The sequence below is a fragment of the Cynocephalus volans genome, chromosome 12, assembly GCF_027409185.1.
Source record: "Cynocephalus volans isolate mCynVol1 chromosome 12, mCynVol1.pri, whole genome shotgun sequence".
NCBI lineage: Eukaryota > Metazoa > Chordata > Mammalia > Dermoptera > Cynocephalidae > Cynocephalus > Cynocephalus volans.
The window spans coordinates 19,520,949-19,544,228 of record NC_084471.1 but is presented as its reverse complement, the minus strand read 5'-3'; the positions used below and the strand labels follow the sequence as shown (position 1 = coordinate 19,544,228).

The 23,280-nt window shown below is 35.8% G+C and overlaps 1 protein-coding gene across 2 annotated transcripts in view; it reads right to left on the bottom strand.

Annotated features, from left to right (window-relative positions):
* SLC41A2 (solute carrier family 41 member 2) overlaps nt 1–23,280 on the bottom strand; it is a 150,878-nt gene that overhangs the window by 70,953 nt on the left and 56,645 nt on the right. For both annotated transcript variants that reach the window (XM_063075200.1, XM_063075202.1), the window contains exons 5-7: nt 21,245–21,389; nt 18,345–18,491; nt 1,487–1,634 (exon numbers count right to left, since the gene is read on the bottom strand). In XM_063075200.1, the coding sequence (XP_062931270.1) occupies nt 1,487–1,634; nt 18,345–18,491; nt 21,245–21,389 (440 nt within the window). The remainder of the gene's footprint in view (nt 1–1,486; nt 1,635–18,344; nt 18,492–21,244; nt 21,390–23,280) is intronic.

Here is a 23,280-nt window from a genome sequence, read left to right as displayed (position 1 = left end):
AGAGGCCTTCATCAAATGTCTGGCCATTCTTTACTGTCTGCTCCTTTTTAAGGGACACTATAAAGCATACTTGGAGCTCTCTGTGTACATAAGCACAACTTGCCAGCCAGTGGACCTCACTGAAGAACAGTCAGGTAGGCTTGCAACTCTTTCACTAAAGGACCCACAAGGGTCAGTATCTGCAGGTCTTTTCTTTTGTGCTGATAAGTTTCACCAGAAAGGAATGATCTAATTTTCTGCCTGGGGGTATAACTGTCAGCATTCTATGAACAAAGAAAAGGAAGTAGGATAGGGTTCTCACTGTTCAGTATGTGGACTTTCACTTAGTCTTTCTATTTTCATTCATTGCTTAATTCACATCGTCACCTGCACAGATGTTTCTGAACCTAAAACCTCTCTGATTTAGCCTCTCCAGAGTTCATTCTTCTCTTCTGCTAGGGTGGGAGGGGGTAGTCACCCAGGTGCTCGAGCTACAGAGGACTTTTGGGATCTAATGGCTTCTTACCTAAACTTCCAACCAATCTTCCTCATTTCAGTTTTTAGAAGTACTTAGTGCCTCTAATTCCTCTGCCTTTCTGATGCTCAGATCAGCTTGCTTCTGATAGGCAGTTAGGATTCTGCTTTTTTCACTCTGTTCGTTCAGTAAACAACCATCCATCTAATTCCTACCTTCCTAATTTTGACAACTCTCTCACCTGCTGTCCTCTCTGCTCCCCGTCTGTCTTTGTGGTTTTATAGCATTTTTATACTTTCATCACTGTCATTTTAGTAGTTTCAGGAAGGAGGAAAATAAATGTGCCTTAATCTATCATGTTTAACAGGAAATTCATACCCTTTTCTAAGTTGCTCTTTTCACCAGATGTATAATGAACATCTTTCCATAGCAATAGAAATGCTACAATGTTATTTTAATGGCTAATTAATATTCCATTTTGTGACTATACCACAATTTATTTACTAAATACCTGATGGCTAGACCTTTAAGTTATTTTATTTTGTTGTTGTTGTTATTATTAAAACTCCATGTGATAAGGATGTTTACAACTAAATATTTTGTATTCATCCTTAATTGTATCTTTAAGTCTGTCAGAGTCCTAGATGTGGAAGTAGTCAAATGGTATATACACTTCTAAGGCTTTCTGATACTTATCCAAGCGACTTACTATTCAAAACAAGCAATGTCCTTGTCAGCTTAACACATGCATGTGCGCACACACACACACAAACACAAATACCACTAAATGTTACTAACACTCTGGTAAGGCTTTGTTTGGAGAGAAGTTTGAAACTGGTAGCCAAATGAGGTTCTGTACACCTACAAATTTTAATAACTCCTGTCGCTTAGATCCATTATTACCTGGGAAAATAATGAATTGACTATATAAAATCATTAACCCAAGAAATAAAAACAGGAAGATGATTTGTTTTAATATGCACATACATACATGCATACAGAATATACACACGCAGATATTTTAATACTAACCTACTTATTACCATAGCTGTTATAACAGGCTCCCAGCCTGAGTGGAGAACTGTCCTTGTGGCGGGATGTTTAGCAGCTATTATAATCCAGATAGGAGTTAGAGCCAAGAAAAAGACACCAACTAATGGAGAAATGTAGTAATAGGTCTCTAAAATTAAAAAAAAGAGAGACAACATTTCAACCTTTCTTCTATGTAGCAAATCTAAATTTCTCTTAAGAATAAAAGTTTACCAGAAGATACGATGCTATCAAACATATTAGCATCCTATACATTTCCTACAAATTTGAAAAAATTTAGCACTGTAGATCAGGTAAAAATATTAAATAATGTAACTGAAAACTAACACATTAATTCAATAAACACTTATTGAAATAGCTATGAGACCTACCTGCGAATAGCAGCAATAATAATAACAACAGTAAAAAAATGAACATTTATTTAGCTCCTACTATTTCCCAAGTACTATGCTAAATACTTTATATGCATTATCTCATTTAATTGTCCCCACCAGTATAAGGTAGATACTGTAATTTCCATTTTATGAAGAAATTGAAGGTTAGGAGCTTAAGAATACAACGAAGAAATATTCACAGGTTGAGTTGGGAGAAAACATATCTGACACCAAAGTTAGTGCTCTTAACTATAAAGTCAAATAGGATATTGTTTTTGTCCACAAGGATCTTATAGTACATGCATTCCATGGAATATTGGCACATCAATTGATAATAGACATCCAAGCTCCAAAATAAAATTGAAAAACTAAGTTTAATAAAGTTAAACAAATTTCTTCACTGCAGAACTACTCAGAATCTTTATTACACTAAGATGGAATAAGTACACTGTACTAACTATAATTTGGCCAGACTATATAGTTTCACACCTGAGTTTTACAACTCACCCTGGACAAGAAATTTAACCTCAATTTCCTTATCTATAAAATGATAATAATAATATCTCATGGGGCTATTATGAGTCTTAAGAGAACTAATACATGTAAGTTAACTAGATTAGTGCTGTGGCACACAAAAATGAGATAAGTCCTACAATATTTTATTTATTTATTGAACAACATCATCACCATCATCATCATCATCATCACCATTGCCACTATTATTAACATCTTACTATTTGGGAAACACTGGGGTAACAGATTGCCAGGACTTTGTTATACCTCTCTGTGGTAGATTGTCGTCTTTGATCACAATTATTCATTCCCTCCCCATTCTTGTTATAATTTCTCACAAAGAGAGTATATTTCTGTGCCTCAATGACTTTGGGTGTGGCCATTTGTCTTGTTTATAGACATGATTTATGCCATCTCTAAACAAAATTTTAAATTTGCTTTCAGAAATGACTAGAAGACTTGTGTGTGTGTGTGTGTGTATCTTAATTTGCTTTTCCACACTAGACAACAGGCATTGCGAGACTGATTCCTGAGAGAAGGGAAAGAAATGAAATAAACCCTAAAACAGCCACAGCTTTCTGACTAAAGGTACCTATAGACCACAACTCAGGGAGGGAGAATTCTGGCAGAGTAAGGCTGAGAAGGCAAGAATTTATAGAAGCTATTAGAGAGAGAGCTTGAGAACTGAATGCATGACACACATGCATAGGGTGAACTCCACAAAGCTAGGCCAAGAATAACCGGAGGATTGTAAGCTGGGAAATTCCCAGAGTTTACAAAAGGCTGAAAGTCACTCAAGATCTAACCCACCTCTTTGAACACTGAGAGCATTCAGAAGAGATCCGAGAAAGGTCATGACTTAGTAGTAGGGCTACCCCTAGAGTAATGTCTGCTCTAGATCTGCCCCAATAAAGCTTAAAACCAGGCCTTGTAAAGCTCAAGCTAATTCATAAATAACTGCATACAAGAACAAAATCCATCACTCTGTAAAGAAAAACAAAACAATCAAGCACTTAACAACATTACTTTCACAATATCTAGCATCCAACCAAAATTATATTTAAGAGTTTGGAATAATATTTGGTCTGATTTCCAAACTTAAATACCCTGAGATATTCTACCTACTTTAGACATTTTGCTTATCTCACAAAAGTTTCCAGGTATTTAAAGTAATCTGTATAAATCTAATAAATTAAATGTATAAATATCGTGACTTAAGTTTTCATAAATACTCATATAACACATACAAACTTGGTAAGATTTTTATTTAACAATCACAAGAATAAATAAATTACTTAATTATAAATGAATTACAAATTTTAAAATGAAATTAGAAGACTGGCATGTATGGGTTAATTTACAAGTATATAAAATAAATACATACTGCCTCTTTAGCATAAAACTATTAATTCTATGAGTCTGATTTTCAAATATTTTTATACTCAATTCTAAATCTCCCTAAGGTTAAAAGTAACATACCCCTTACTGAAACAGTTATATCATCCCAAGGCATTTTGGTAATATCATTTCAGCCGATCAAAGTTTTATTATTAAGAGATTTCATCCAGGACATTCCCGGATCCTTCTCAATGACTCTAATATTTATTGTGTTTAGTAAGGACTTCATCACTTAAAAACAAAGTTGATCTCACAGTCCTTGTAGCCTATACCCTTAGATTTAAGTTAAATGTGACTTAATTTTTCTAATACAGAATTCTGTTAACACTTATCCCAACTCTTACCCTTGATTGAATTTTGTATTTTTTTAGCTTCTTAAGATATTTAAAGATCTTCTCATCTATGATTAAAGATGCTTGAACTACATCAAAATTAAATTTTTTCATTTTTGTCCCATCAGGTAAGAACAAGCAGTTATTATAGATATGAAAATAATATCTAAACAAATTTTATTAGTAAAAAATAATTATACTAACAAAATTTATTTTTGCATTTTCTCTCATTTAAAGGAATATGACTAATGCTACATTTAGTGTCACTTTCTCCACAGCTTTTTAAAAGATGAAAAAATCCTTATTTGTTGAATGGATTCCCAGTTCTCCTTGTAAACCATTAGGTAAGGATATGTAACATCCCAATTAGAAAACACTTCAATCTCCTAAAACTACTAAGGTTGCCAACAATTTCATTATAGGACCAAATAGAAAACTGAAAGCATTGAAATCCACTAAAAAATGAAAAGAACTATTCTGCTAGGTCAGCTCATCTTAGTATTTCATTTTCAAGTCAAGATAGGAGCACCATGCCAGGCTTTAAAGAAGTTATCCTCAATATTAAATTTCTGGAAGGACATCTGAAGTTGAAAAAAGCACCCACCACCCCAACCCCAGAATCACTGTTCTGAATTTTAAGAGGAAGAAAAATTTCTCAGGACAGAAACTAAAAATAATGAGTGGGCAGTTCCTGAAAAAGCCAAACAGAGTTTAACTTGATCCAGCAATTTTACTTGACCCACATAACCCAGCACAAGAGAACTAAAAACATATGTTCACATAAAAACTTGTACACTAATGTTCATAGCAGCATTATTCATAATAGCTAAAAAGTGGAAGCAACCCAAATGTCCATCAGACAGTGAGTGGACAAACAAAATGTGGTATATCCATACAATGGAATATTATTCAGCCATATTGTTAATCCATTCAGTGGGATATTATTTAACACTTAATATGACTGAGTACCAATTTATGTTACAACACAGGTGAACCCTGAAAGCATTAAGCTAAGTGAAAGAAGCCAAACACAAAAGGTAAGATATTGTATGATTCCCCTTATATGAAATGTCCAGAATAGGCAAATCAAAAGAGATAGAAAGTAGATTACTGGTTGCCAGGTGTTGGGGGAGGGGTGGAATGAGGAATGACTGCTAAATGGTACAGGATTTCTTTTTGAGGTGATGAAAATGTTCTGGAATTAGATCACAGTTATGGTTGAACAATCTTATGAATGTATCAAAACCTTTAAAAAGGTGAATTGTGACTTTAAAAAGGTGAATAGCATGTTATATTAATTATATTCAATATTAATTATATTCAAGTTTTAAAAATTCTAAGAATGGAAAAATAAGGAGAGGCACTACATTCTTCAAAAATATTGATGTCATTAAAGACAAAGAACATGCATATGTATATAGAGAAAAAAAGAGAACAGAAAATAAAGTAAATGGGGTAAAATGTTAACATTAGGTGAACCTAGGTAAAGAATATGCACGTGTTTTTTGTACTATTTTTGTTTTTGCAAGTATTCTATACATATAAAATTATCTCCAAATTTTATTATCTGTTTCTGTGTGAACAGCAAAGCAATTGGCATTTTAAGTTGCAAATAAATTTTCCTAAATGCCGTTTAATAACCATCAGAATTTTCTCAGGAAACTGATATTCTAGAAATCACTCTAGACTAAGATAGTACAGTGCTAAAAATCTCTCAAGCATAGTGACATTCAACATAAATTTAGATTCTAACTTACATCAGGGCGCAGTGATATTCTGGAATGCCCTGTAAATAACCAGATGGCATCCCTGTTAGTCTCCATAGTACTGAAGTAGCCTGAGGCAGATTGCTATTGCTCTTATTGCTTCAACTAAGACATCTTTTAAAAGTTAACCTTGAATAATGAGAAATCAATTAACATTTTGCTTCTCAGATATTGCCTAAAAAAAAAAAGCTGACAATTTTTTCAAATCAATAAATATTATGTACACTCAGGAATTATATAGCCATGTAGTTATAAATACCTGAAAGTGAGTTTTTAAAATCCTTTCAAAATTATGCAAACAAGAAAAAAGAAAGGACAATAATCATTGTGTACAAGTATTTCAGTTACTGGCCCAACTTTAGATTTTAAAATAGCTTTCAAAGATTACTATATGTTTCAGTATACAGATCTTTCACCCTCTTGGGTTAAATTTATTCCTAGGTATTTTATTCTTTTTGATGGTGAACTTAGCCTTAAAAAATCATAAATGGGATTATTTTCTCAATTTCTTTTTCAAATAGTTCTTTATTGGTGTAAAGACATGTGGCTGATTTTTGTACATTGATTTTGTATTGTGCAACTTTACTGAATTCACTTTAGTTCTAACAGGTTTTTTGTGAAGCCTTTAGCCTTTAGATCATGTTATCTGCAAATAGGGATAACTTTACTCTTCTTTCCAATTTAGATGCTTTTCATTGCTTGTCTGACAGCTCTTGCTAGTACTTCCAGTACTACATTGAACAGAAGTGGTGAGAGTGGACATTCTTGCTTTGTACCGGATCTTAGAGAAAAGCTTTCAGTTTCCCCCCATTGACTGTGATGTTAGCTGAGGGCTTTTTATAAATGGCCTTTATTATTTTGAGGAAATTTCTTCTTATAACTAAATTGTTTAGAGTTTCCACTAAAAAGATGTTTGACTTTGTTAAAAACTTTCTGCATCTATTGAGAGCATGTGTTTTTATCTTTCATTCAGTTAATGTGGTGCATCATACTGATTGATTTGCATACATTAAACCACCCTTGCATCACAGGGATAAATCCCACTTGGTCACTGTATTAGTCCATTTCTGTTGCTTATAACAAAATACCTGGAACTGGGTCATTTGTAAGAAAACAAAATTTATTGCTTACAGTTTTGGAGGCTGGGAAGTCCAAAGTACAGGGAACACATCTGGTGAGATGACTCTACAGCAATGCAGGGTGTCACATGGTGAGAATGGCAGAGCAGAGAGAGCTAATTCCTCACTCCTTCTCCTTTTAAAGCCCTCAGAACCATGCCCATGATAACCATTATACCATCAATGGATTAATCCATTTACTTGGGCATGGTCTTCACAATTAATCACCTCTTCAAGGCTGCACCTTTCAATTACCATAATAGGATTTTTCACCTTCAACAGTTACAGTGGGGATCAAGTTTTAATGAGTTTGGGGGAACATTCAATCAACTGCAGTCATGATGTATAATCTTCTTTATGTACTGTTGAATTTGGTTTGCTAGTATTTTATTGAGGAATTTTGCAGCTATGTTCACCAGAGATACTGGCCTATGGTTTTATTTTCCTGTGGTGTCTTCGACTTTTGTGTCAAGGTGATACTGGCCTCAGAAAATGAGCTTGGAAATAGTCCCCGTAGTTCTATTTTTATGGAAGAGTTTAAGAAGAACTGGTATTAATTCTTTGAAAGGTTGTTAGAATTAAACCATGAAGCAATCTGGTCCTGGGATTTTCTGTTAGGAGGTTTTCATTTATTGCTTCACTCTCTCTGTTATTGGTTTGTTCAAGATTTCTATTTCTTCTTGATTCAATCTTGGTAACTGTGTTTCTAAAAATTTATCCATTTCCTCTAGGTTATCTAATTTGATGTCATAAAATTGTTCATAATAGTCTCCTTTGATCTTTTTTATTTCTGAAGCATCCACTGCAATATCTCCACTTTCATTTCTGATTTTGTTTAAGTCTTCTTTCTTTTTTTCTTAATTAGTCTAGCTAAGGCTTTGCCAATTTAATTTTCTTTAAAAAGAACTCAGTTTTATTGATTTATTACACAGTTTTTATACTCTATATTTGATTTATTTTGTTGCTCTGATCTTTATTATGTCCTTCCTTCTGCTAACTTTGGGTTTCTTCTTTTTTTAGTTTCTTGAGCTATTAAGTTAGGTTGTTTATTTGAGATCTTTCTCGTTTTTAAATGTAGGCATTTATCACTATAAAACTTCCCACTTAGGGCTACTTGGTTAGCTCAGTTGGTTAGAGTGTGGTGCTGATAACACTAAGGTCCAGGCTTTAATCCCTGTACCAGCCAGCCACCAAAAACAATAAAAACAAAAACTTCCCTCTTAGAACTGCTATTACTATATCCCACAGATTTTGGTATGCTGTGCTCCATTTTCATTTCTCCCAAAATATTTTTAAATTTCCATTTTGACTTCTTTAATCTATTGGTTATTCAGGAATGTACTGTTTATCCCCATATTTATGAATTATCCAGTTTTGATCCTATTAGTGATTTCTAATTTCTTACTATTGTGGTCAGAAAAGATACTTGAATGGTTTCAAGATGGTGGTGGCTGCGGCGGTTGGCGCAGAGTAGCTGAGGTGGAAAAGGTGGCCACTGGGCCTCAGGCAGCTGAGAAATTTGTGGACCTTCCTCTTGCCATCTCTTAAGGGAGGACTGCAGCTGCTGGCTGGTCGTGGGGGCTGACTGCCACTTTGCCCCCGGCAGGAGAGGCTGCGTCATTTACAGGCAACAGCTTTGAAGTGTGGAGCAGGAAAAGAACTGTTTCTTAGCTGCAAAAGCGAGTCTCGAAACAGGGAACACGGCGCCAGGGCTGCTGTGGATGCAGACAGGATCCCGGAGGCCGGGGCTGCGCTGAAGGCGGCCAGCTGCCCTATTCAGGATTCGAGGTTTCAGGCCGGCATTAAAGAAGATTCCTGGGAGCGCCCGAGCCGCGCTGCGACTGAACAGCCCGGAGCGGCAGCGGCCGAGAACGGGGAAGGCAACAAACCAGAGGCAGAGAGTGAGCACCTGACCTCGCACAGCCCTGTGAGTGATCCCTGGCCCAGCCCTGTTCGGGGGGCTGACGCCCACCCGGCTCCCGCCTGCATCACCGGTTCACTCACCGCCCCGGGGCTGCCTCCATTTTCCCAGGTGCTGGCAGCTCCGCCCGGCTCGGCCGTCACTGAGCCTTCCCACTTGCTTGGCCCGGCGCGGGGCTTTCCGGAGCCTGCGGGCCGGCCTCCCCTCCCACTCCCTCCACGGTTCTCTGGTGGGGCTGGTGGCGTGGGGCGTCCCCGGCCAGTGTCGGGAGGGCAAGGAAGTACGGGCGGGGCCGACTATCACTCCACCACACCCTGGACTCCGGCCCCCAGTAAACTTCCTGATACGGGGAGGCAGATACCATCTCTGCGGCCACCAGTTCGGAAAAAAGCCTAACCAATTTCTGGTTGGGAATAGTGTGGTAGGAGAGTTCCCAGGTCCGCTTGAACCTGCCGGAGACCAGGCTGCAGGTGGGCGCTAGATTCGATCTATGCCGGGGGGATACAAAGGTGAACAAGTCCCGAGAAAGATCTACACAGTGCTACAAAGGCACCCAGAGCGACCGGTCGTCTGTGCCTACCAGAAACCTGGTAGACTTCCTGGGCGAGGCGGTGCTGAGCAGGGTCTTGAAGGCCCAGCTGATAGACGAGGGTGGCAGAAGACACACCCCAGCCCAGCACAGTGCGCATAGAGTGGGGAGACGTGCCGCCAGGGAGGCGGAGACTCGACAGAAACCACACACCCTGCGGGGTCGCCAATGCACGATCCAACGGCCTGGGCCAGAGCATACGGAACAGGGAGAAGTCCTGCACAGGAAGTGAAAGCTCAACAGAGATCACACACCCTGTGGTACGTGATCCACCAGCCCAGCAGAGTCCAAGCTTCCCCGGAGAAGCCCAAGACCCGAGGCAACCACACACACAAGGGACTAGAGGCCAACTGAGCAGTCACGGAGGGAGCCATACGAAATTGGCAACCACAGCAACATCCTAGTTAGTCATTACTCTCAAAACGGTGGACTGTGAAACCCCCTGCCACAGTGAATGAACACCAAAAAAAAGATACCAGAAATACAAAAATTCAAGAAAGTACACCACCAAAAGTTAATAAATCTCAAACTCTAGATCCTATAGAACAAGAAGCCCTTGAAATGACTGACAAGGAATTTCGAGTGATAATTCTAAGGAAACTGAATGAGATACAAGAAAACTCAGCTAGACATCATGATGAAACGAGGAAAAGTATACAGGACCTGAAAGAGGAAATGTACAAGGAAATCAATGTCCTAAAAAAAACGTAGCAGAACTTGCCGAACTGAAGAAGTTATTCAGCAAAATAAAAAACACAACGGAGAGTTTAACCAGCAGGCTGTCGAAGTTGAAGAGAGAACCTCTGAAGATGGGCTGTTTGAAATAACACAAGCAGACAAAAAGAAAGAAAAAAGAATCAAGGACATTGAAGAAAATCTGAGAGAGATATCAGACAACCTTAAGCGCTCAAATATCCGAGTCATGGGTATTCCAGAAGGGGAGGAAAATGGAGATTCCATTGAAAACATATTCAACAAAATAGTGGCAGAAAACTTCCCAGGTATAGGAAAAGTCACAGATCTTCAGATCCAGGAAGCTCAACGATCTCCAAACGTATTCAACCCAAAAAGGCCTTCTCCAAGACATGTCATAGTCAAATTGGCAAAACTCAGAGACAGAGAGAATCTTAAAAGCTGCAAGAGAGAAGCGTCAAATCAACTATAAGGGAGCCCCAATAATGCTAACATCAGACTTTTCATCACAAACCCTAAAAGCTAGAAAGGAATGGGATGATATATTCAAAATACTAAAAGACAAAGATTGCCAGCCAAGAATAGTCTACCCTGCAAGGCTATCCTTCCGAAATGAAGGGCAAATAGGATATTTCTCAGACAAACAAAAACTGCGGGAGTTCACTACCACACGACCACCCTTACAAGAAATCCTCAAGGGAGTACTGGGTTTGGTTCCTGAAAAATAACTACGACTGCCATAAAAACCCAAGAAAAATCAAAACCCACTAGTATAATAAAAATGGCATTCATGAAGAGAAAACAAGCAAACAAAAATGCTATCTACAACCTAAGGAACCAACAAACAAAGAAACCAAACAGTAAACCAGAAAGCAAGGAACAAAAGACACCTAAGAAAACCAAACAACCAATAAAATGCTAGGAATAAATCAACACCTTTCAATAACAACTCTTAATGTAAAAGGCTTAAATTCCCCAATCAAAAGACACAGACTGGCTGACTGGATCAAAAAGGAGGACCCAACTATATGCTGCCTACAAGAGACCCACCTCACCCATAAAGATTCACACAGACTAAGAGTGAAAGGATGGAAAAAGATATACCATGCAAACAGAAAAGAAAAACTAGCTGGAGTAGCTCTTCTTATATCTGACAAAATAGACTTTAAACTAAAAACCATAAAAAGAAACAATGAGGGACACTACTTAATGATAAAAGGACTGATCCATCAAGACGACATAACAATCATAAATATGTACGCACCCATGCTGGAGCAGCCAGATGTATAAAACAAACTCTATTAGACCTAAAGAAGAAAACAGACACTAATACCATAATAGCAGGGGACCTGAACACCCCACTGTCAATATTAGACAGATCATCTAGGCAAAGAATCAGTAGAGAAACACAAGATCTAAACAAGACTCTAGACCAATTGGAATTGGCAGATATCTACAGAACATTCCACCCAACAACCTCAGAATATTCATTCTTCTCATCAGCACATGGATCATTCTCCAGGATAGATCACATATTAGGTCACAAAGCAAGTCTCAATAAATTCAAAAAAATTGGATTATCCCATGTATCTTCTCAGACCACAATGGATTAAAACTAGAAATTAATAACAAACGAAACTCTGGAACCTATACAAACACATGGAAATTAAACAGCATTCTACTTAATGACATATGGGTCCAAGAAGAAATCAAGCAGGAAATCAAAAAATTTCTTGAAACTAATGAAAACAATGATACATCATACCAAAGCCTGTGGGATACTGCAAAAGCAGTATTGAGGGGGAAATTTATTGCATTACACGCTCACTTCAGAAGAATGGAAAGATGGCAAGTGAACAACCTAACACTTCACCTTAAAGAACTAGAAAAACAAGAACAATCCAAACCTAAAGTTAGCAGACGGAAAGAAATCATTAAGATCAGAGCAGAACTGAATGAAATTGAAAACCAAAAAACAATTCAAAAGATCAACGAATCAAAAAGTTGGTTTTTTGAAAAGATAAATAAAATTGACAAACCATTAGCATGGCTAACAAAAAGAAGAAGAGAGAAGACTCAAATAACAAAAATTAGAAATGAAAAAGGCGATATTAAAACTGATTCATCTGAAATACAAGGAATCATTCGAGACTACTATAAACAACTATACGCCAACAAATTTGAAAATCTGGAGGAAATGGATAAATTTCTGGACACACACAAGCTCCCAAAACTGAACTATGAGACGTAGAAAATTTGAACAGACCAATAACAATAAAGGAGATTGAAGCTGTTATCAGAAGGCTCCCAACAAAGAAAAGCCCAGGACCAGATGGATTCACAGCACAATTTTACCAAACATTCAAAGAGGAATTGACACCGATTCTTTACAAACTATTCCAAAAGATTGAAATGGACGCAAATCTCCCAAACTCATTCTATGAAGCAAACATCATCCTGATACCAAAACCAGGTAAAGATATAACCAAAAAAGAAAACTACAGGCCGATATCTTTGATGAATATAGATGCAATAATCCTCACTAAAATACTAGCAAATAGAATACAGCAACACATACGTAAAATTATTCATCACGACCAAGTGGGATTCATCCCACGGATGCAAGGTTGGTTCAACATACGCAAGTCAATAAATGTGATACACCATATTAATAAACTCAAACACAAGGACCATATGATCATCTCTATAGATGCTGAAAAAGCATTTGATAAAGTTCAGCACTCATTCATGACAAAGACTCTGTATAAGTTAGGTATAGAGGGAAAGTATCTCAACATAACTAAAGCCATATATGACAAACCCACTGCCAATATCATCCTGAATGGGGAAAAGCTGAAAGCTTTTCCTTTAAGAACAGGAACTAGACAAGGATGCCCACTCTCACCACTCCTCTTCAACATAGTGTTGGAAGTACTAGCCAGAGCAATCAGAGAAGAGAAGGAAATAAAGGGCATCCAGATTGGAAAAGATGAAGTCAAACTGTCCCTGTTTGAAGATGACATGATCCTATATATCGAACAGCCTAAAACCTCTACAAAAAAACTCTTGGAATTGATAAATGATTTCAGCACAGTAGCAGGATACAAAATCAACACACAAAAATCAGTAGCATTTCTTTTCTCCAATAGTGAACATGCAGAACGAGAAATCAAGAAAGCCTGCCCATTTACAATAGCCACCAAAAAAATAAAATACTTAGGAATTGAGTTAACCAAGGAGGTCAAAAATCTCTATAATGAGAACCACAAACCACTGCTGAGAGAAATTAGAGAGGATACGAGATGGAAAGATATCCCATGCTCTTGGATTGGAAGAATCAACATAGTGAAAATGTCCATACTACCCAAAGTGATACACAGATTCAATGCAATCCCCATCAAAATTCCAAAGACATTTTTCTCAGAAATGGAAAGAACTATCCAGACATTTATATGGAACAATAAAAGACCACGCACAGCCAAAGCAATGCTGAGCAAAAAAAATAAAGCTGGAGGCATAACACTACCGGACTTTAAGCTATACTACAAAGCTATAATAACCAAAACAGTATGGTACTGGCATAAAAACAGATACACTGACCAATGGAATAGAATAGAGAATCCAGAAATCAACCCACACACTTACTGCCATCTGATCTTTGACAAAGGCACCAAGCCTATCCACTGGGGAAGGGACTGCCTCTTCAGCAAATGGTGCTGGGATAACTGGATATCCATATGCAGGAGAATGAAACTAGATCCATACCTCTCACCGTATACGAAAATCAACTCAAAATGGATTAAGGATTTAAATATACACCCTGAAACAATAAAACTTCTTAAAGAAAACATAGGAGAAACACTTCAGGAAATAGGACTGGACACAGACTTCATGAATACGACCCCAAAAGTACGGTCAACCAAAAGAAAAATAAACAAATGGGATTATATCAAACTAAAAAGCTTCTGCACAGCAAAAGAAACAATTAACAGAGTTAAAAGACAACCAACAGAGTGGGAGAAAATATTTGCAAAATATACATCTGACAAAGGATTAATATCCAGAATATATAAGGAACTCAAACAACTTTACAAGAAAAAAACAAGCAACCCAATTAAAAAATGGGCAAAAGAGCTAAGTAGGCATTTCTCTAAGGAAGATATACAAATGGCCAACAGACATATGAAAAAATGCTCAACATCACTCAGCATCCGGGAAATGCAAATCAAAACCACATTGAGATACCATTTAACCCTAGTTAGGATGGCTAAAATCCAAAAGACTCTGAACGATAAATGCTGGCGAGGTTGCGGAGAAAAAGGAACTCTCATACATTGCTGGTGGGACTGCAAAATGGTGCAGCCTCTATGGAAAATGGTATGGAGGTTCCTCAAACAATTGCAGATAGATCTACCATATGACCCAGCTATCCCACTGTTGGGAATATACCCAGAGGAATGGAAATCATCGAGTCGAAGGTATACCTGTTCCCCAATGTTCATCGCAGCACTCTTTACAATAGCCAAGAGTTGGAACCAGCCCAAATGCCCATCATCAGATGAGTGGATACGGAAAATGTGGTACATCTACACAATGGAATACTACTCAGCTATAAAAACAAATGAAATACTGCCATTTGCAACAAAATGGATGGACCTTGAGAGAATTATATTAAGTGAAACAAGTCAGGCACAGAAAGAGAAATACCACATGTTCTCACTTATTGGTGGGAGCTAAAAATTAATATATAAATTCACACACACACACACACACACACACACACACACACACACACACACAACGTGGGGGGGGAGAAGATATAACAATCACAATTACTTGAAGTTGATACGACAAGCAAACACAAAGGACATTGTTGGGGGGGACGGGGGAGGGGGGAGGGAGAAGGGAGGGAGGTTTTGGTGATGGGGAGCAATAATCAGCCACAATGTATATTGACAAAATAAAATTAAAAAAAAAAAAAAGAAAAGATACTTGATATGATTTCAATTTTCTTAAATTTGTTAAAACTTGTTTTGTGGCTTAACAGATGATCTATCCTGGAGAATGTTCCATGTGCACTTGAGAAGAATGTGTATTCTACTGCTGTTGGATGGAATGGTTTGTATATGTCTGTTAGGTCCATTTGGCCTAAAGGTTAGTTCAAATCCAACATTTCCTTATTGGTTTTCTGTCTGGATGATCTATCCATTGTTGGAAGTGGGGTACTGAAGTCCCCTACTGCTACTGTATACCTGTCTATTTCTCCCTTCAGATCTGTTAATAATTGCTTATATATTTAGGTGCACCAGTGTTGGGTACATATATATTTACAACTATTATATCCTCTTGATGAACTGGCCCCATGAGACTTTTCTTAATGTCCAATTCTTGGAGAGCCATATAATACATGACCTCTGTAATCAAAGCCTATAGCTACCATAAAATCTTTTTTATGTCTAAAGACTGCTAAGTGTTTTCAATAAAGTTCAGGAATTAAATTTTGTTTCTAAGAGCTAGGCTTCTCAGCAGGATGAATGGGGTCCAGGAATTTAAATGTGTCTCCTAATCTTTGTATTCAGAATAAAAATACAAGGCATCAAACTGCTGATCTTATGTTGCCACCTAGTGCTCACATGCAGACACTAGCAATCCAAACACACTGACACTTCAGAAACACCTTTAACTGTTAAATTAACTATGAAATTAATCTATAGCCCATTAAAAAAACATCCCTTTAGGGGATTAATGATACAAATGAAACGTAAAAGACTGTATTTTAATTAATTCATCTTGAATTACTTTGAGCCAACTTTCAGAAGACAAGTAAAAGCCTAGAAAATCCTAAGCAATAATTAATATATTATTATTTTTCAAAATAAATATTATTTTTCAAAATTATAGTCTGTGATTCTAACTCCATTTTACTTTATTTCTTGATCCATTTAAACTATTAATGTATCACGATATAACACTCAAAATATTGAAAGCTTTAGATGGCAACACATTACGATAAAATCTTCTATAAATAGAGTTTATCACTTATGTAATTCTCCAGGACAGATAATATATTACGCCACGAAACAAGTTTTAACAAATAAAATTTTAAAAATCAGCACACATTATTTTCCTCAATAGTTGATTTATCTTCTATAATCTCACAGTACTTAGTTTGTGTTATTATAATAATTGTCATATTTATTATGATAACATCCTTCAATGGCATTCTCTTTCTTACCACTGTGTCTTCAACTGATGAGACACCTGGTATTTAGCAGGCAGCTGAGAAATGTGTTACAAATGACTTACTGGTAACTTAAGTGCCCAAGTATGCAAATAATATCCCTCTTTTTTTTTATGTAAACAGGGAAACCCATCCCAGAACATCTATCCCCATTCCCACTCTCAATGTTCCTGAGCAGACCCTTAGAATTTCTGTCTTCTTAGTAATATTGGGAAGAAACTCTTCATACTCTTCTATTCTCTTCCTCTCTCTTACCTCATCCTCAACATGAGAGATTTATCTAATAGAGAAGACTAAGGAATAGGGCACTAGGTATGCCTAATTCATACCCTCACTGGCTCTCTCTTTTGGCCTATTGATGACAGTCTCTGTTCCCCAATACAGTTAACAGTCTGTTCTTATGGGGTGAGGATAAAAGTTGTCCAGCTGTCTGCCTGTGAGTGAGTGGGTAAATTTAATAGAATTGGAGAAAAATATTAAGCCACATTCTGTAATACTAGACATAAGCTAATATTTCAATCCCTGACTTCAGCATCTATTTCTACATTGTATAATAATTTAGAGAGAAAAAAAAAAGACCAATTTATTATCCTAACAGTGTAAACTAGAGCAGATTTATTTTCCTTTAATAATCTAATTCATTTTCTGTGCTTTTTTTTTTTTTGAGTGGGAAAAAAGGGAATTGAGCATTACCCTAAATATACTTGAATATATATCATCCCTTGTATATTACATGACAACAAAAAGCCAAGACCTTTGGGAACAAGATCTTACATTTAAGCCATTGATCATTTACTGTCTTTTACCTTATTTCAAGCGGACACATCTTTATCTTCCAAACAAGAAAAATTTCCCTTGAACATACACCAAGTCATGTTAATTTTTTTATACCACTCATTAAATATAACTTAAGGCAGTTTTATAAACTAAATAAAGCTTCCCCCGATATCTCTAAAAGTCATAGAAAATTATTGCCTTTGGTAGGTGAAAGACCTTTCTTTAGCTCAAGAACACATATCTCAGACTCTTGTTTCTTCAAACTAAGTGTACTTTAGATTTATTTTAAAGTATACCATAAATCTGTATACAACACATGAAAATATGAGAACATGTGAATAAATGTTTGCCTCTGATTTGGCTTATAAACAATCTTTTTTTTTCTTTTTCTTTCTTGTACTACTGTGGGTTTCTATTTTCTTTTTCTTTTTTAAAATTTGGCATCAAAAAAAGAAAGACCACAACCATTTAACCAATGCTCACAAATCATATTCATTTACCATTGACCAGAGCACAAATATGCATTGAAACAATTCATTAGATTCTATAAACACTCTATCACTATTTATCAGGAATCACATATACAATATGACTTCAACTTCACACAGTATTCAGGCTAATTTTCATTGTTTTTGTTTTGTTTTCATTTTTGTTAACTTCCATGAGGCTACTTACCAGTGTGGGTTTCTGATGAGGGAAAAAATCCTATTGGTAAATTTTAAGTACCACCATAACTTTATATTCTGAGTTGGCAGTTTAACAAATAACAGAACAATTCCTAGCTGGCTGCATATTTAGAGGAAAATGCACAAATCATAGACTATCACAGTTGGGTAAACTTGGGTAACAGACAGAATTTCAATGATCCTCAGTTTTGTCATCTGAAATTAGAGATGATAATCCTTATCTTACAGAGTCTTAAACTCTATAAGAGAAAAAAATATATGAGAACCACAACACATAGTAAGTGTACAACAAATGACAGTTATTGTTCTAATCAGTCTCAACAAGAGTTCTAATACAGATGAACGTTACCATGGATTCATGGCATTAATGCAATAATATTTATTTAAAGAGACTCTGAATAACACATTATATTTAGTTTCAAGTCAACTTACCAAGACAGGAGTACAAACCCTGGCTTATCCAAGCTAATATAGCAAGAGTTATAAGGTCACCAAAACTAGCAGCAATGGGTGTAGCAACATTATCAGGATTTATACCAGTCTTCTTTGAACCAACGATGACCCCAACCATTATTATTCCTAGAAGAAAGAATGTTCATTACTTTTTATGCTATGATTGAAAGAAAATCAATCCTTACAATACCGAAGTGTGTAGGATAGACAAACAGCATATCAGTTCCAGTCAGACTACTTAAATAAGCTGACTAAAGCAAACAAAACATTTAACTCTAATGCTTTGGCAAAATGCCTTTCAACAAACTCCAAGTGGGGATCATAGAAGATTTGAGAAGTTCAATGCTGCATTTAGAGACCTGAAAGCTACTGTAAAATTATACTAAAGCTAAAATTTCTAAATTAGTAACATGTATGTCTTAGATGTAATATATTTGTGTGTATCAAATCCAAAGATTTTCATTTTAACCCTCAAAGTATAAAACATCAAAGAAAGGTGAATCATATTTATATGCATAGCAACTGGGACAAAGATCAACAAAAATAGATTTGTTCACATACAGTGGCTAGAAATGCTTAATTTATTTTATTATTGGAAAGTGTTGAAGTATTAAGTAGAAAGTAATTAAATTTTGAACACTGGAGGCCAGAATATAAGAAACAGTCTTTGTAAAGATATTCTTTAAACCCAAAGTTTCTGTCTATAAACCTATAACAGAATAGAACATGAAAATGTAACTGTGTGCTTGCACTTTTAAATCCTTATTTTCTTGAATCATACAAATGCAAGGAAAATGGTAACATTTATGTCCACACCCAATTATGTAGATTTCTCGTGCCAACACATTCATTAAGAGGATTCAGTACAGAGAAAATTTAAATGTTTATTTATGAGCTAACCATAAATCAAAGTGGAAACCTAAATATAGCTACAGAAAAAAAATGAACAAACTCTCACCACATTTTTAAAGTAAAAATGACTTTAATTTTTTATTCCATTTTTTAATATATACTCATTTTTATATATTCATTTCATAGATAATAAAACTAAAGTCCTGGGTAGTAGGGTTTGAATTCTTGCCTAAGGTAATATAGCTTGTGAGTGACTCTAGCCCAGTATTTTTTATTCTATCCCATAAAGCCAAATTTTAAAAAGTAGAATTTTTGTCTTTCATCAAACAATTCCTCACATCTCATATTCTGGAGGATTTTTCTTTCTTTTCTTTTTTTTTCTTTTTTGGTGGCTGGCCAGTACAGGGATCCAAATCCCTGACCTTGTTGTTATAAGGCTGCACTCTTAACTGACTGAGCTAACCAGCCAGCCCTCTAGAGGATTTTTCAATCACTGGACTTACCTTTCCCACAATATCATTGTGAAAAGAAAAAAAAATAATAGTAGCAGAAAATTTTTTAAAAATATTACTTAATAGTCAACAAGATATGACTATACAGAATTAATTCTTTTTCCAAAATCAGCACATTTAAAGATCTGTATGGGAAGTTCCCCTATGATACAGTGCCATCTATATCTTTTCAGCTGAAAACAAATGTTTTGCATGCATCATGGTCCACCAGAAAAAGCTGGGAGTCAGGAAACGGGTTTTAATTCTGATTATGCTAACGAGCTAATGAAATTTAACAAGTCCCCTTACCTGTCTGAGTCAGTTTTCTCACCTACAAAATGTGGTCAATAGTATCTGCTTTACATATATTAAGGTGGTTATAAAGGTCAAGTTATCAAAAAATCAGAACAAATTATTCAAAGTAAGAAGCTTTAAAAAAATGTATTCTAAAAATCTGAATTTTTGATAGTTGTGAAAATCCTAGACATTTCAAATACTTGTTAGACTAAAAAATTTTAAACAAAACTTTCTAAATGAAACAAAATCAGAAAGAAAACAGAAGCGAATGAGCCTAAAGAAACAGAGTGCTGATGCTGCTCATATAACATTTCTTTTAACCAGAAATTTAATTTTCTAATAACTTCACTCTGCTTTGGCCAGTGTTAACTCCATTCAATTCTAATAATTCTATATAAAGACAAGAAACTATCCCTGATATAATTTAAGTACTAAAACAAAATGTTCAAAATATTTTGGAAGTCTTAAAATTAACAATGTTCCTTAAATTCTTAGAACCTAGCCAGAAAAGTTAGCTGTGTTGTATGATCACCTGACATGAGCATCTTCCATTTTTAACTTTGCTGGTGATATAAAGTTGAAAAGATGGTAATTATAAAATAAAAAGAACCAAGTCTTCATAATTATGATTCCATAATAAGATAGTTCTCTAGTATAAAGTTCATATTAAAAATAAATATAATGAAAGATATCCCAACTAAGAAGTTCTAATGTAGTTAATTTTTAAAACCTCTTGGCTTTTAAAAATTCTATAGCCAACATTATGCTGTCTTAAGCATAAGTTTATATTTGTATTGCCACAGAAACAGTGAAGAAAATTTTTTTTGAAATCTGAAACTTAAATAATTTTTAACAGAGAGACTGCTTTTGAAACTTAGAATTCCTGGAACACTTGTTTTTGCTTGAGTGACAAGCCAAGCATGATTTCCGGAAAGGAGTTTCTCAATTAATTTACCTTACAGAAACAAATTAATGTTTAGGCTATTTTCCTAATCGTCTGGGAAATATACCAGAGTATCTAAGGCCAGAAGACAACCTCAGAAAGCCTGTTCTACACTAAGTCTTATAAATAATAAAATATAAACATATCTGAAATAATTAAGATATTTTTAAAGTTTGTAATAACTTTTTTTTGTTGTTTACATAATGAACAAGTATCATTTAAATACAAATAATTATTGAGAAATAAATTATTTAAAAGTAAAAGGCTGTAGAGTAGACATTTATAAATTCACTTACCCTGCAGAAGAGATGCAATGAAGGCAGTTGCCACACTGCTAGAGCACAAAAGTATGGAATGATCAAGGTAATATTTTCCCTCTGGAATCCAGCCCAATATAATTGCCGCCACAGCTGCTAGAAAACCAACTACTGTTGCCTGAACCTAAAAAATTTTTTATAAAATCCAACTGAATTACTCATTTTAAAAACACACTTAAAATTTTTGATTGTGTAAATACTGTACACAAGAAGTCCAAAGAAAATATTGCATATGGTAATTGAGCTGCACTATCTTTTGAAGAAGCTACGATATTTTAGCTTTAATATTCCCTAATATGATGGGTTCTCATGTTGCCCTGATCTGGAGGCAGCAGGTATGGAATGGGGTCCAGGAATCTGTTTTCAACAAGCACCCCAAGTGATTTTGATGGTGTAAATCCACAGATCATCTGAGATAATACTACCTTCAGACCAAAAAGTACCCAATCCACACTTCGGAAATCTGACTCTAGAGGCAGTGTTGGTAAGAGAATGGATTTTATAATAGAATAATATTTTGATTCTTGGGTCAACCACTTAATCTTGTGGCAAGTTATTTAAATTCATTCATTCAACTAATATTTATTTAGATCCTATGATGTACAATGCGCTATACTTGGTGTTGGGCTACAAGTGGTCAAAATAGATTTATTCTCTGCTCTCACAGGGCTCTTGGTCAGTGGGAGAGAAAGTGTTCAAAAATAACCTTACAAATAATGACAAACATGATTACTGTTATAAAATCTTCAGTTCGTAATCTATAAAATGGCAATGATAATATCAAAATTTAAGATTTAAATTAATTACATAAATATATAAAGTGCTTCCTACAGTGCTGACACAAAGGAACATTCAAAAAAATTGCAACTAAGAAAACTAACATTGACTGCAGACTCAGAATCAGATTAATAGAATGTCAAAACTAAAAGAAACCTCAGGAAACTATCTATTCCACTGATTCTTAGCTGTGTTTGTATCATGAACCCCTTTGACAACCCGGTAAAAACTCTATAGAATAAAGATCCTTTTCTCTAGGTAAACACAGAGGCACTCAATATTTTGAGTAGAACTTCTAGGAGTTCACAGAATCTCTGAAGCCAATCAATGTACTCGAACCAAGGGATCCAAGCGAAAAATTCATGAATAAGTCTGACCCTATCATAATGAATGAACAGAAGAGCCAGGACTAGAGAGTCCAGATAGCCTGAATTCCTGCCCCATGATCTTTTATTACAGCTCCTGTTTATGTCACCCACAGATTGACAGCAGACATCCAAGCTATAAGCACCATTATTTATAGCTGTAGCAGTTGTTAAAATATTTTAGTACTTTCATACTCGTTAGTAAATAACATGATAATACTTCAGCTGCAAAACTAATTAATAATGTAAATTCTAACATTATGATTCCAAGTATTTTCTGGTTTGACACTGGAACACAGAACTAGGGGTCCTGCTGCAGACATCATGGTATATACAATGGTACCTCAAGAAGTTTGAGGAAAAATTGATTTAAAAGATAATAAGAATCCTTCCATGAACTTATTGAAGACCCTGTGAAGCTATATATAAAGAGTTTTTGTATGTATATATCTAACCATTTCTGAAGAAATGGAAAAACTTAGCTGGGATGAGAAAGTTCTATTCTGTAAACCTGCAAAAGAATGACTTATTAAAAAATCATTAATTGTACCCAAGAGAAAGCAAAGTCTGGGTTCAAGTAGTAGCTGGGGAGGTTAATAGGGGCTATAGGCCTGAACAGATGTTGGTGCGGGGCACATCCCTCCTGGTGAGGTAATGGTTCCTCAGATGGGACTGGGGACTTTGCTTTACCTGACAACTTATGTTGTCAAGGCAGCTGTTCTGTACAATGATAAAGAAATCTGTGACAGGTAATCTGCCTGAGACCCCATTTAATAGGCAGAAGAGCACATGCCTCCCAGTAAGTGAAAGCATGAGCCTCCTCTGTCCTTTCCACCCTTCCCTACCTCTTCCCCCCATAGCTAGTCTCCAGGC